A 16336-nucleotide genomic window follows, 5' to 3' on the forward strand; every position below is an offset into this window, starting at 1 on the left:
TGCGATTTATGTTTAGGTCATTTATTTTAACTTTAGCATGTGCAAATACATTTTACAACTCAAAACTGAAACTCAAGGTTAATATGAGGTACATAACATAACATGTTTGCTTGCAAACGTTTGACTTCAGACATACATTTAATTAGACTTCCTGTACACGATTGATTCTTATTCTGCTCCATTAGTAATGCATAAAAACCACAATTACTTACTGCCAACACTTCCCACCTTTCCCCTACAGTGCAGACCCCAGTGCGCATGCGCAGCCTCCCTGAAAACCACATGCGTCTCCCTCGCTCTGCTCTCTCCAGTGCCAAGGCGGAGAGATGCGCACACTGAGGACACCGCAGCACCGAAATGCGCATAGCTCCGAGCCAAACCCGGCTTTAGCTTCACCTCCCAACACCCCTGACCCGTTTCTCAAAACAATGGGTTACAGGGAATATGGCTAACTTTGACACACTTTGCATGTCACGGGAAATGTGCTGCCGAGCTGCTGAATTGGGAGCGCAGTAACACAGAGACTTCAGAGAAGGGGGGGGGGGGGGACCTGATTCCAGTCATTTCTATCCCAGTTCCTCTCCCACTTTGGTTTTGAGAGATGATCACGGAGCTGGTGTGCACCGCCGTGGCTGTGGGTCTCTATCTGAACACGCTGGACGCAGATTTCTGCTACGATGACAGGTAGGTTTCGCCCACAGAGCGCAACATCCCCATCCGCTCCGCCACTTGTCATCTCCCCTTGTTACCTCCGCACGGAAGCGGAGGGGGGACGGGTCGTTGCGCCTGCCCGCACGGTTTGCATGCATGCTTTTGTCCGCAGCCTGTAATAAATCACTGCTTATTCTTCGGCTGTAGTTAAAGACACAAAGACAGCGAGTATGAAGGGAAACGTATAGGCTACTGAAACATGCGCGGTAAAATTGTAGTAATATGTGACCAGAATATCCCTGCAGTGGTGTATTCCTATAACTTGGACTGCGCTGCTCATTGAGTTCATAATGCTGTATTGGTCTTAATTGTAGCCTGTTTTGTCCCTAATGTTGTTTGTGTACCATTACTTCAGGGACTTAACATTAGTATTCTATACTTTTTTTTAAATGAGTTTGGCAATACAGCGCACATCACATGGTCCGTGTCCATAGTAACTAACAGCAAAAGAGGTGAAATTCAACACGTTGTGAAGTCCCCTCGCCTGCTGCGCACATGCAGCGGTTCAGATGCTCTTTGTGTTGATGACGAAGCACTCGTGCCTGTTGTAACAACGCCCTGCATCCCGCGGGGAATTCAAGCTAATTTAAACCGGGAGTTACATTTTGCAAACAGCTGAATAAACATGTCAACACTGTCATGCTGCCGAGGAGAAAACTGTGCTGCCCTGATGGAGGCTAGGCCTGCTGTAGAGGTAAAGGGAAAGGGGATCATCATAACAAACTTTCACTAACAACAACCTAGTTTTAGGTCAACGTGTTTATGTATCTTACAAAAAGAAAATACAGTTTAGTTACATCAGTAGGCTTATCATAGACCTGTAGTTTCAAACCTGGGGGGTCAGGACCCTCTGGAGTCCCAAGACGAATGATGATAAAAGAGAAAGGCATACAATGTTTGCAACTAACAATTATTGTCATAAGCAATTATCAAATCAGTATAATCTGATTATTTTATCCATTAATCGATTAGTCATCTATAATATGTAATAGAGATGGCCCGATAGCATTTTTTGCTTCCCGATACCGATTCCGATACCTGAACTTGTGTATCAGCCGATACCGAGTACTGATCCGATACCAGTGTGTCATATATTTTATTATGTTTTAACAACCGTATACTACTATCCCTGTATGGATGTGATATTATTTCTATCTTTGTTGTCGGTCTGGCTCAGGTTAAACTCTTTGTGAAACATGAATGCCATAAAAAAAAGAACATAAATAAACTACTTTAATGTAGATTTTCTTTAGGGCTTTATTACATGGTATCGGATCGGTGCATAAACTCCAGTACTTCCCGATACCAGCGTTTTAGGCCGTATCGGAGCCAATACCGATACCGGTATCGGAACATCTCTAACTAACAGTTGAAATCCCAAAGACATTCAGTTAAAGCATAACTCTCGCCAAAATGCAACCTAGGGTCTTTTTGTGAATGTACCCGAGTCAAACTTTCGTTTAAAAGCATATTTAGGACGGAATCGTCACTTTTAAGATGTACCGTATTTTCAGTATTTTCGTTTTTCGGTCAAATTACCTTTTGAATGGGAGTGCTAAGGGCACAGCCATTTTATCAGTCAAAAACAATCGATTTCCGAATGCAACATAACAGAGAGGAGAGTAAAGATGGAAAGCTCCTAAAGCTTAGTTCCATATAAATGCACGGATTATTTCTTGTTTTGTCATTATTAAAAACGCGGCCGGAAACAACAAGACCTACGGTGAGTTGTTCAAAACCTTTTTTAGTAAACTCTGTGAACACAATCAATGTTGTCAATGCTTTCGTTAAGGTGTAGAGCCCCTGGTGATACTTGGAGCAAAGTTTCATGTTATGTCGAGCCTTCTTAGTGTTTTAAAAATAGCTATTTTGAGGCTAGCATAAAAGTGCCCCTATTACTCCCATTCAAAAGGCCATTTGACCGAAAAACGAAAATACGGTAAATCTTAAAAGTGACGATTCCGTCCTAAATATGCTTTTAAACGAAAGTTTGACTTGGGTACATTCACAAAAAGACCCTAGGTTGCATTTTGGCGAGAGTTACGCTTTAACAATGATGTGACAGAGAAAAGAATTAATCTCTGTGCAAACAACTAATCGTTTTGGCCCTATAACATGCACATTTCTTACACAAAGTAATGTTTAGCCTATTTCCTGATTTTTCTCTAATTGTTGGCCTCATCTGTCTGGGCCTCTGGACATCATTCAAATGAAACAATCACTATTTGGTCAGGCCGCTGCTCGTGATTCATGTCCACACTGAGGGCGTATAAACTCTGACGAGTTGTCACTGAGCCAAAAGGGTTGGGAAACATTGATATAGACTAATCTATATGGCTAAACCAGCCTGTTGTGTTCCAATCCTCCTATATATATATATATGCTATAAAATGTTTGTTAGGTGAGTGTGTCTGCCATACATCTGTGCTTGTGAGAATAATCACCCATCATATAAAAATTCAGCACCACAGCTGGTCCCCTTTTAAAAAAAGAGAAATTGGACAGGTAGTTCTTCATCGACTCTGAAACACTGTATATGGGCATAAGGGGTTTTGGCTCCTGCAAGAGTTCTGTCAAAATTGATATAAATTCATCTTTCATTATCAAGTACTAAATCACAGGTTGAAAACTGGAATATGCAAGGTATGTGGTAGATCTCTCTGTGGATACAAAGAATGAACAGTGAACAGGTCGCCTCCCTTATTCGTCTACAGCTCCGTCAGTGGTTGCTGTCTGGTAAGGATCTCCAGACACCCCTCAAAGGTCAAAGATCCTCCCTCTTTACTTTTCAGCACCATCAGTGACCCCTCTGTGTGTTACGCGTGAGCAAGACAGAGTGTGTGTGGAGGTGAAGGAGGAGGAGACGCTGTAAAGAAACATAGGGTGGTGGGAGAAATGAGCTCCGTATGCTGTCTCCAGTTCCATCACACCTTGCCAAGTATCCCTGTAAAGCGCCCAGCGGGGTCATTCATCTATCAGCCTTGTCTGTACGTGTGACCGGGACACCTAGAGGTTGTCACAAAGCCCATCGGTGACAGATTAACCGCAGTGCTTCCCTGCCCGCTTCGGCCTACGCTCGCACTCCATCCCCTCAGTGAAAGTTCAGTGTCCGCCAATGCTGCGTATCTATCAATGTCACCATGGTAATTCAGGCTCTTGGGGACACACTCTGGCGTTTTGGTTCAGCGATCTCAGATGGAGGAGGTTGAATACCAATCAGACGTCTGACCTTCCCTGGTCGTTCATCAAACGGCGTCATCTCTCGGGGTCAAGAGTCATGTGCTCCCGGTCTCTTCCCTCGGGGAATAGGAGAGTTATGAGCAAAAGGTTACAGCGAGAGAAAGATTAAAGTGGAGGAGCATTGCACTAATCATTCTGGTCTGGAGTTGTTTGAAAAGATTGTCTTGGTTGTAGATAAATTCGTTCTTCTACATTTGTCTTTTCTAAAGCTGCGGCCTTGAGACCCGAGACAGTCTTATCTGGCTTTTCACCCTGTAATCAAATTCTTGTCACATGCAGTTCTTAACATTGAAGACAAGATGGCGGAGCAGATAATTCTAGGAACTCCAACTCGTGGGGATGTTCTGGTCAGTCTCTGCTTTTTCAATCATGTCAGTTTTTTTTCCTGGGCACTGCTCAGGGCCTATCCGAGCGCTCACTTGGCCAGTAGTAATCCCAATGAAAAGCCTCTGTGTGTGAAATGACTGTGTTTTATGGGAGCTGGGAGAGGACTTGAGCAAGGTACATTTTTGATTCAGAGAAACAATCAAGACATTATCTGCTGGTTTACAGTTTCTCAGGTTTAGACAAATGTAAAGGTAGACTTGATCATTTTTTGAACACGCTATTTACAGTGCTGATATTTTCATATTTGTACAGTTTTAGACTGATTGCTTGAGAGTTGTGGTCATATATTGGAAAATATATTTACCGTAACCTCTGGACTCTCCTTTAAATACTCATCATCGAGGGTTTTGACAGGTTAACAAATGAGGCTCCGCATGATGCTGACATTTCAATGATATTGGTTTTTAACAACACCTTGTGATGAATCGACCCAGTAATGGATGTCTCTACTAGGGATACTTGGACATTATTCTGCAGACACCAAGCGTGCAGGAAGGACAAGAGATAATGGAGGTGATATTGTTAAATGAAATGCATCCTAAGTGGCTTTTCAGCATTCAGAGTCGTGTATCCCAAAAGATCTGTGACCCCAATCACGTCACAGTTCCCTCTGTGTAATAAATGCATTATGGTCTCTCAGGGGATGGAAGTGAAAACATCTTCCGTATTTGTTTCAAAAGAGAAAAACAATTTAATGTCTGGGGGTCACGCTTGACAACTGGAGAGGAGGCTTTTCAAGTTCACAATTTGTGTTTTTATTAAAAAATGACACCAAAACATACTCAAACCAAAATACAAAAACAAGAAATTAAACTGAGGCAAAAATAACAGCAAACAAACAAAACGGCAACCTCACAGCAAGCTGCCAAGATTCTCTCACCTTCTCCTCCTGAAGCCCTTTTTAACTCAGCCTCCCCTAATTGGAACCTACCACCTGCACAGGTGGTTATAGGGTGAGCTAACCTGAGCAAGCAATAGTAACACTTACGTTTCTCAAAACATCATTACAGTTGGATAGATCAGTTACTGCTGGCATTACTATTTATACATATATGTGCACCTACTACAATAGGCACCCCAAATATTATAAAAATGTAATTTACTGCAGAACTATCTTACCTATTGTTCTTCACCTTAGGATTGCCCAGCCCCTCCCTACAGAAAGGTCCTAATGAGGCAAACCTGAATCCACTCTCCCTGATTAAGCTAGTGAACAGCTGAGCTACCCCCCCCACACATCACAGGCAGAACCATAGCGAAACACTATGAACCCATAAAACCTGCCGAACAGGCCTATGTCAAATAATAAAGTAACAAACAAACTAAAACAATAACCTACAACAGTACAGTGAAATTAAGAATTAAGTAGACACAAAACAGTATTCATTTTGGGAACAGGGCCTAGTGAAAAGGGAGAAAGGCAGCCTTTTCACACTGGGCAAGGGCCTGGGTTTGGAGGATTTTAGTGAGGTTAAAATGTCAATGACTGGCACATTCCCCTCTGTAATTTCAGTTTAATTCTCTATTTGAAATTTCCTCACCGTTAAAACTGAAAATGTTTTTTGTCCAAGTAAGGGTTTAAACAATTAAATATGCCACACAAATAACACAGATTAGTGACTGGAGAGAAGGACCACAATGACACAGAGTCTGTTGGTTGCAACATCTGTTACTTTTCTAGCTCGGTTTCTGAGGTTGACCGCTAAATGCGTCAATATGGGATTGTCTTTAGGTGGTGCCCTTTCATCTTAGTTCAAACCATAGTGCTTTGAGTTGAAGTGCTAATGATTTGCCTATATGGATGGTGCACACATAGTTTAACCCCCTGGATCACATATAAATATGAACAATATCTCCCTCCAAAGAGCATAAAACAAAAACATGGAAAGAACTGTTCTTGCTTCCTTCTTTTTGTCCTTCATGTAACTGTCAGTTGTCCCATGTATGAATCTATATGTAGCACGTATAGATTGTGGAAGTATGTTCAGTAAATAAGGAGCATTGCTGTGTCAGGAATGTCCATGTGCTTGAATCAACTGCAATCAACGAGCATAATGCGTTAATTTTTTTTAATCGTATTAATCGCATGCCGCCATTTATTAATTATTTTCACTTCACTCGGCTTTGCGTTGTGCCTAACAGGCTACTATTTTTGCCGTACTTCCTCGTAACACATCCTGCTGCTGCAGGAATAGCAACGCGGATTTCGGTGCCTCATTCTGGTGCCACTGATATGCCTGCACTTCTCTCTGATGCTCTGAAACAGACGTTACAGGCATCGCTGCACGTGCCTCTAGTTAACACTATACTCGACAGCAGCTAACGTTAGCCTACCGCTAGCTAGTAGCTGGATTAAACACGGTTACAATGCTGACAGCTAACGCTAAACGGTGTAAAGTGTGTCTGTATTTCACTGTAGAGGATTCCGACACCGGGATGTAACAATCTGCAGCTGCTGTTGTCGGAAAAACACAGATGGTGCGTTCAATGAAACTGGTAATTTACAGCCTCGTGGTGCATTCATAGTTGTTTGTTCAAATGTGTGACTAGATTAAATATATAATAAACAAATACAGATCTTAAAATCAAGTTCATAAAGTAACTTTCTTTGCATTCATTTGATTCCCAATCAAGATACACTGGTAAGAATGGCTTTCCATTGTTAATATGTACTTAAAAACAGTTCTAAAGAATTTTAATCATGTGATAAAACATGCGATTAATTGCGATTAACTATAGAAATTCAACAATTAATCGCGATTAAGAAAATGTAATCGTTTGACAGCCCTAATTTCATGCATGTCTTTGATTGTGTTTCATCAAAAGGACCCACGTTTTCTCTGTTTTGAATAACTGCTCATAATTGTTATCTCTTATGGGTTGGCGCGCCCAAGGCTCACTGTGATGGTTTTCAGCCCACTATAGTAAATGTTGCCAGGAATCTTTGTGCCTCGATCGGAATAATTATCTACAAAATGTGCCCTAGTTGTTTTGAGGCTGTTTAAGTTACAGTATGTGCTCGCAGCAGATCAATATTGAGGGAAGATATAGGCTAATGAAATGAGTGAGACAAATCTCTTTGACTGTGTGCAGTAAGGAATACAGTTGAGGTGAAAAAGCTTGTGTCTGTCAAGAGGAATTTTCACTGTAAGCGTTTTAGATATGAGTAACACCGCCTTAAGGAAAGTAGAGAATTGAAGTGAACAATGTGGTGAGTGAAACTGATGAAGAAAATGTTTATGAAAAGTGATTTGAGATGGTTTTAAGGCATTTAATCAGATTTTCATACATAAAGGAGTATGTGTTTTTAAGGAGAAACCTCATGAAAAGTGTGGTTTGTTTGCGAATAAAAGATGTCACCATCTTATGAATTATCCCGAAGTAAGCAGTAACACGTTTTTTTCCTCACTGGCCATAAAAAGAGTTTTGCTATTGATGTCTTGTTTTTGCAGTCCGTAGCCTCTTTAGATTTGGTGTTTGAAAGATCGAACTATTAGTCAAACAATAGGAACGCATGAGCAAACAGTCTCATTTTGATTACTTGCAGATTTAAGTCACAAAAGCAGTTAGTGGTCAACTCTGCAGATGTTATGGCTTTGAAACTGCTTTAAAGCCACAAATGAAGGCTTGAACCCAGTATGTTGAATAGGGTGAATTAAAATGTCTTTTTGGGTTTATAATGGTGTTTGGTTCTATGTTTAAGCAAAGAAATGGCAGTACATGTGCTGAAGACAGAAGATGAAATAATAAAGCCTATCCTCTTGCGCTGGGATGTGCTCCAGCTTTTGCAGTCCTTAAAGGGGCAGGAAAAACAGTCTTCTGGCAAACAGAAGAGCTTGCATGGCTTGTTCCTCATAATGAAAGGGTACTGAGGCGCGCACAAGGCAGATTTACTTTTATCAGAAAACGTTTATGAAAGGTATTGTCATAATAAACTAAATCTCCTTCATTTTGACATCACAGTATTTTTATAGCCAATGGTCAGAGTTTGAAATAGCTGCTGCCAAAGGTTATTCTGAGTGATTTTGTGTGTTCTTAATTGCTATTGACATAAGTTGTATTTGTTTTGTGTAGCCATGTGATTAATTCTGGTGGTACTATTGTGCGCTAGTCATCCATACATACATATAAACCCACTTTTGGAAACGCAAAGGCTGGTAGGTATGAATGTAAAAATATGTCCAACACAGATGGCACCATTCTTTATTAGGGCGATTAAATCGATTAGTCGTTCGACAGAAAATGAATTGTCAACATTTTGATAGTAATGGTTTAAGTTATTTAAGAATAAAGAAAAATAGTACTTTGAAGATGTCACCTTGGGGTTTCCATCATTTAGTCTAACATTTAGACTAAACGTAAAGAAAGATCACCAGATTAATGCAGCATGTACAAAAGACCGTCCATAAAACAAATATTATAGGCAACTGTTTGGTTAATTCCTCTGTTATCTGCAAGTAGCAAGCATAGATGACATACTTAATAACTGTAATACTTGATACCACCCTTGCCTCTGGTAATCACTACTCAGACTTGGACAAGATGGGTTTTATTTGTTTGGGTTGTTCCTCCTCCCATTGGGTCCCAGTGATGCACGATGCTGGTTGAGGTTGCTGCTAACCCTTGGCTACCCCTTATGCTTCATAGGCCACAGTCAACCCACCCAACTGCTAATACATGACCGCCAAACCTCAGTCCCACAACCCTCCCTGTATACACACCATATGTGGATCCCAAAACACTGGTATCCACGGACAACCGGGCTTACAAGTTGCCAGCTCCCTGCAAGATATACTGTACATGCCAAAGCCGTAGATTTGTCATGGAACACCCATGCTAGATTTGGGAGGATGACAACCACAAACCATAGATAAAGGGGTGAAAAAATAGTCTCACAAGTTTCTTATCTGGCCAACCGCATGCGTGTTCATCATGCTCTCCTCTGAGAGCCTTCATAACGGTTCAGCAGCATGGGGTTGAATTTCTCCCTCGGCGCAATAAACTCACTTTGTAAGCAAAGCTCCTTTTTGTGGCGTTAGATTACACTTAGAGGCTGGCATCCACTTTCTCTCTTTAAACTACAAGGTGGACTTCTAAAGCAACTTACAGCAGTTGTGGCGTAATACAAAACCAAACCCAAGGAGGGGATCACACGAATTGCAAACAGTTACCCATTTCTACGTTTTGTAATCAATAGCCATTGAGTATCCTCTTTCAGTGACTGTGGAGTTTTTTTTGTCTGTAGCCCAGAACAGCTGTCAGAACAGAAAATCAAACGTGTTTTTTTTTCCCGCTGCACTTGACAAAGCACTCATATTTCACTACAGCTCGTATCAGTTCTGACTGTGAAAAGCACTCTGAAGTGAGCTCTGACTTTCATCAGCCAGTTTTTGGGAAACCGAGAGGGTTTGTTGGTGAATGTGGAGGGGTTTGTGTTTTTCATGTGCACTGACAGCCTTTACCTGGTGATGGTGAAGCCAGTAGTTGATGGAGTAGATGATCAGGATGATGGAGCCGGTGTTGGCAGATTGTGTTAGTTTTTATTTAAATGGGTGGGTAAAATAGTTTTGGGCGAGCTGGGATCATTTGGGCTACTTTTGTACCATTTGGGCGGTTTCCACCAACAAAGTTTGGCTATTTTCCAGTAAATCGACCCCTCCTTTCATCCTATCATCATTCAGTAGTCTCCTCTGTTTTTGTCTGGCATGTGACATGTTCACTTGTTAGCTTTAGGTGCTGGTAGGCAGATTTCATAACCTTCGAATCAGAGCCGAGCCAGCTGTTTCGACTCTTTGTTGTACTTTACAGATATGCCAGTGCTATACATCTTCTAATCTAACTCCCAGCAAAAAAAAACAAATAAGCATATTTCCCAAAATATGGAACAGCTCTTTTAATCTGGCTTTTGCTTAGCATATTCAAAGTTTTGCAAATAAAGACCCCAATGCAAGCTACAGCCTGTTGGATTCTTTGAACTTTGGAATACACATAAAGTGTGCACATAACTCCTGGTCGAGAATGAGCTGCACTAACATTTTAAGCTGCCTGCTGTTATCATAACCTGAGGCAATAATTTCCCCCCACCCCCACCCCCCAAGTTCAATGCATTTAGCTGAGTTGCGAGAAATTGCTGCTGAAGATAATGTAAGAAATAAATCTTTTTGTATTGCAAAATTATTGTTATTATTGTTTGTTTGACAAATACCTATAATATGATGAGGTAAAAATGAGTCATGCAGGCTGTGATAAAACTCCCATTGACCTCAGCATGGGATACTGACACTGTGTTGTTCCTTAATTATAATATAAGTACCAGTAGCTTCACAAAACCAATAGAAATTCATTAGATTGGCAATCTTGGCGCTGAACTCTAGCTGAGCACTGCACACTCTCTTTCCATTTTCACGCATGGCTACTCCAGCTAACTCTTGTAAAATATACTAATATGCATAAGGCTTTCTGGCTTTCTGGGTCAGAACAGGGCCAACAGTGTGTGGGGGAAAATCGGTTTGTGCTTCTCACCTCATAAAAACCTGAGCGGAGGAGATTGAGAGAGATGGTGTGAAGGCTTGAGGGAATTAAGATTCAGGGGAGGTCAGATGACAGCCCTGCTACCTTTACTCAAGGGAACCGTTATAGTGTTTGGTATTGAGACGTAGGAGTAGTGAAGTGATTATACTAGAAGCTTTGTTGCCCAAGTGTGCTACAGCTGGTATTTTGTTTGCCTTCAATGTCTTTGTAGCACGACATTGGAGACCTTACAAAGAAAATAGCCGAAAAACAACCTGAAGGAGGTTATCGTGAAAGTGTTGTGAGGGATTTTAGATGCAGTGATTTATGATCGTATCTTCATTTGTACATGTATAAAATGTCTCATAAAGTTTTAAAATACTGTAAAACATGCATTCTTTGGGGTTATAGTATGTTCATATTTCATTCACATCCACATGATTTATTTTGCGGCAGGAGATAGCCTTTCTCCTTTTCCTGCTTCCTCTTGATAAGCGCCCAGAAGCGCATAATACAGATAGAGGAAGTGTACAGCTGTGTTGTTTAGAGGTTCTGTCATTGTGGCACAATAGAGGGCTATTTGGAGGAGTGATGAGAAGATGATAGTGATTATTATAGAGAGTTGAAAATAGAAGGAATTGGCAACAGTGGTTGAAAAACTGTTTTGTTCAAAAACAGGGAATCTGCATGGCTTGGTGCTAAGCTGTTTGAGTTTGAATTGAAATTGTAATTTCCTGCTTCATCATACAGCTTTTTGGTTTTGTGGTACACCATTTCCAGCCCAATCGAAACACACCAATTCACTCAGGTTTGGCTCAGTAGCAAGGTAATTATTCTGTGTTTAGGACCATAAAGCACACCATCCTTCAAGTTAACTATCCTCCTTCATTATCTAGGCAGGGTCAGGAAACATTTAAGCCAATTTTCCCATTCTGATGGCCTGCCCATTTAAGTATTGCTCATTAGTTAGCTCCCCCATCTCACGGAGGGGAACTGAACTCCTCATTTTTGCACAGTTAGTCTCAGGTACTCGGAGCTTGCTGGAGATAAGGTGAATCGCTGTTTAAGTAAACATGGCAGCCCTGACTGCAAGCAACCCACAGTGGAAGTCAGCCTTGATAAATGGGATGAATCTGCATTTGATAATTGCTGTTTTCCCGCTTCTGTCAGCCTGAGATAAACCAGCCACCGTATTTATCTTTCTACAGAATGTAATTTGTTTCTCACCATCATTTTGATATTCATGGATTACTGGCTATGGGGCAGGCTGTATGGTTATAGTGCTTTCATGATGAGCTATGACAACACTGTAATGTATTTTTGATGTGTTTTCGGGGAAATCTACCACACCACTCTGTTTAAAATATGTTTTACCCTTTCAATGTATTATTTTCATATTTTAATCTGGTGGATTGTATTGAAGGCCACTGAATTATGCATGTTTTGCTTTTGATACATGGCCAGTGTATATGAGCTCTTTGATGCATTTTCACTTTCATTTTGATAAGAAACCCACAACAGAGAGCTTGGACTCTGTCAGTACTTTGATTAGTTGTACCTCGCCTAAAAGAAATTCAGTATCCAAGTAATTCTTTTTCATGTGAATTTGACTTAAGGAAACATCGATAGGCGCTGTCCTGTTGTAGATTGGTATCTCTGCTCTGTAGACATGGCGAGCAGACAGATTAGAGGTCACCACTGAGTGCGACGGTGCCAGCTCATCCACCACGCTGGGTGCATTTCATCAAAATCCACATTGTTTTCCTCCAAGACTCATTACCGTGATACCACATCCAGTCAATCCATTACTGAGGTGGCTGACAGCGACAATTTAATCTACACTCCGTGGTCTAGCTGTTTTTTTTCAGTAAGTAGATGCTATGACCAGCAGCATCTACTCACTGATAGCGGTATCAGCACAAGGAACAATCCATGTGATATCCCTGTTGCACACAGGAAATATGTTTATCTTGTTCCACCCAGACATGGAAATGCATGCTTTCTTTTATTTTCTGGAGAGATGGCCTCATAGAGGGACAATACATCAACTGTTTTGGTTTTGCAGTAGGGAAGTTACAGGAAAAGCTTGACATTTTGTGAAATATGCTTATTCCCTTTCTTGCTGACAGATAGATGAGAAGTTTGACACCACTCTCATATCTGTACCCTAATGAAGCAACCACCACTAGGTGGTTTACCTAGCTTAGCACAAAGGAACTGGGAACATGGGGAAACTGCTAGCCTGGCTCTGTCCAAAGGTAACAAAATCTTCCTATCAGCATCTCTAAAATTCGGGTAGTCTGATTTTGTTAGCTTCAGACAGAGCCAGGCTAGCTGTGTCCTACTGTTTCCTGTCTTTGCTAAGCTAAGCTACCTGGCAGTTGAACTTTTCCTGTAAGCATGTAGCCTTGTGTCCTTTTTAACGTTGGAAATGTGGAGGAAGTGTTCTTTCCATCGGCGTTCTATAGTTGTGAATTATGTATTGAATACCAAAAAGAACAACTTGGCTAAAATCACTTGTAACCCAGTCTTCCATACAAATGTCATGACGTTGTAGCATGACATCATGTCTGTCCCTCTAGTCCATCTCAGAGGGGAATATGGTACTTTTATGATGTTATACGATGCGTTTTATGGATTCATAATGGAGTTTCCTGCAGCATTTTAAACAGGGCCGTATATTTTGAAACCCCTGCTGATTGTTTAAAAACTTGGATTATATTAAACCTTCTGCAGGTAATTGCATCTGACATATTTTATTATTGCACTGAATTCTGTTGGTCTAAATTCATACGCTATAATTATTTGCGCTCGCCCTTGGACCATTGGTAGAATTTGTATTGCTAAGGTGGTTCAGAGCTGAGTGAAAACGTGGCTTGAGTTAAAGTACCTTTGAACCCCTATAGCCAACTTTTGCTTTGACCTAAGTTAAGGGTCAAATGGATGGGGTTTGACTTCATTGGTTCCAATGAGAGAGTCAAGTTCAGGCAAATGGTTTCGATGTACCAGCCGTGTTTAACAGATCACAGATCAGAATTTGAAAAGATCGTAGATAATTAGCACAGATCCTTGAAAAGAAGACAGATTTGGTTGGGGTTGGCCCCTGTGGTACCCCTCTTTAGCTATAGTTTCTCTCTGGCTAATGCTGGAATGTGACAACTGGTCACGGCAGAAGAAAGGAGGGCCTATTCTAGATTGGATATAGTGCTGTACGGCCTGTTAGTGCAGCATACTTGGTCATTACAAATGCTGCATGTGAATCTGGCCACTGAAAGCTGATAAAGCAGAGAGGGAAACCTCGCTGCTCCTGAATCTGTGGGGTGTTTTGTTTTCTGTACTCATACTCATTCCTTACGTACAACATAAAGGCACAAATGCTCTACATTCTCAAAATAGCTGCATATTAAAAAATGTTATCAAATCACAAACCAATTCTGGTGGTGCATTAAAGTATTTTTTTCTTTCTAATCAGAGACAGAAGAGTTTCCAGCAGAAACAGAATGCTGCTTTGTTTCTCCAGCTGCTCCCTTGGCAGCGCTGCAACACTCGGATCCTCCGCTTTGTGATTTGTCATCAGCAATTAAAGTTGTCCTCATTATAATCTCCGCAGCAGGTCAAAATGATCCTGTTTTCTCAAAGGAACGCCAAAGTTTGATCAAAGGTTTGGTCTTCAAGGAACAGACGTGTACCACAAATAATGGACTCTTCATATCCACATTTGATTAGCCTTCAGCAAAAGTATCCTTCACTATTTATTCCTGTGGGCTACTTTATAGCAGAACAAGTGTCAGGGGAACACAAAAGGTCAAGTTCCAATGGTTTTCAGGGTCTGATACACAGATTGTTGGTGCAGAATAGAGAAAAGGAACGTTCTCGGACAGTAGACCCAGCTAGACAGTGTCAAGATCTTCAATGAATATAGTGGGCCTGCAACACTCTGGAGAGGGTATTTGTGGGTAATGTTGATGCAGTGTGTCCACAATAGGGCTGCACGACATGGGTAAAAATGATATTGCGATGGCGATATGATTCACGATATTGGAGGGAATGATCATTTTTGTATCATTATTCTCATTTTCATTGAAAAATATTAAAATAAAATAAAATAAAAATGATTATAGTGTGATTTTTGCGAGTATCTGTACCAAACAAAGATTTTTTCTTTAGTCTGTAGGATCCGATTTGTAGGATGGGACGTCTCTGCAGCACGACAATACTTAATTCCGAATGGTTTGACACATATTTTGCCTTTAACAAATAATATGCGATTCCAATAAAATTGCGATTAATTGTGCAGACCTAGTCCACACCTGGTGCTCTGCAAGTGTGTGAGTAAATTGGAACATGTGTGCACGCAAATTATACAGCTGGATTAAGGTGAAAAGTGGGCCAAGAACATTGGCTGTCCTTTCGGAGCCGTGACTCCTCACGACCCATCAGCATTCATCTATTCCCTGTAGAGAGAAATCAATGCCAGGCAACATTTTTGTCCTCTGTTCAAGTCCCCCCTTTTTTAATTTAAGTGTGGAAGTGGGGCTTCCATAAGCGTAGGTGGCTGGACGTACACGGTTTTATAGGCCACTGTGCCAAAGTCGCAGCTTCTCTGGAACTAGGCCAAGCGAATTGATTGTAAAAGCAGAAGGTAAGATAAATTAAGGAGGTAAGGGAAAAGGGAATTGGAGTTGTACCTGGTGCAAAAAAAAAATACATGACCATGTGCTGGTGATAGTGAAACTGAATTAGTTTAAATTAATTCTAACACACATATCCTAATCCCAAACTATGGCTTTTCTGAAATAACTCCCTATTTACTATATAGTGTACTATATGTTACTATCATCTATTTTATTTGAGTGTCTTATATCTGAGTAAAGTATGCAGTATATATAGTGCCCTCAAGAATTCCATAATGGAACAAAACGGTGCTAACCCTGGCATGTGTGCCATGCCAAAATTACAGTTGTAATTTTTCATGGCATTTGGTCTACACCTTATATAAAATGATGATGATGCAAATGTCCGAAATCTCAGAAATGTACTGCTCACTATTGAATGACCATTATATATGGAGCAGTGAATGAGTGGACAAAGGAAAGATTTCTGACACAGCCATGTACTAAATAGTACATTTAAATATTAAAATTCTAAAAATCCCAGTATGTAGGCTGCATGCTAACAATCCTGCAACACATTTTATAAATGCAAAGATTTCCCGGATTGAGTCCATGAAATTGAAATGTACTGTCACTATAGACTAAACTATTGCCTGTCTTAAGATTGAATATTACATTTTTTCCTCATTCAAATAGTAGATGGAATTTTGAATGAAAGGTAACAGCCCTGTTGCTCATTTTTGCATATTATAGTTAGATTGTAAAAGCAGCAAATTAGGACCCCAGCAAAGTAGCATAACTTTGCATAAATTCCTCTAGATGCAACAATGTTGTATCTGCAGCAGCGAGCTGAGATAAGGCTACATCTGTCTGGC

The 16336-nt window shown here is 40.8% G+C and overlaps 1 protein-coding gene across 1 annotated transcript in view; it reads left to right on the forward strand.

The window, feature by feature from the left end:
* The first annotated feature begins 270 nt into the window (after window positions 1–270).
* The window catches only part of tmtc2a (transmembrane O-mannosyltransferase targeting cadherins 2a), a 56818-nt gene continuing 40752 nt past the window's right edge, over window positions 271–16336 (forward strand). Inside the window, exon 1 of the mRNA XM_031313721.2 lies at window positions 271–684. Within this exon, the coding sequence (XP_031169581.1) occupies window positions 602–684 (83 nt within the window). The 5' untranslated portion in view covers window positions 271–601. The remainder of the gene's footprint in view (window positions 685–16336) is intronic.

The sequence above is a fragment of the Sander lucioperca genome, chromosome 20 (genome assembly GCF_008315115.2).
Source record: "Sander lucioperca isolate FBNREF2018 chromosome 20, SLUC_FBN_1.2, whole genome shotgun sequence".
Classification (NCBI taxonomy): domain Eukaryota; kingdom Metazoa; phylum Chordata; class Actinopteri; order Perciformes; family Percidae; genus Sander; species Sander lucioperca.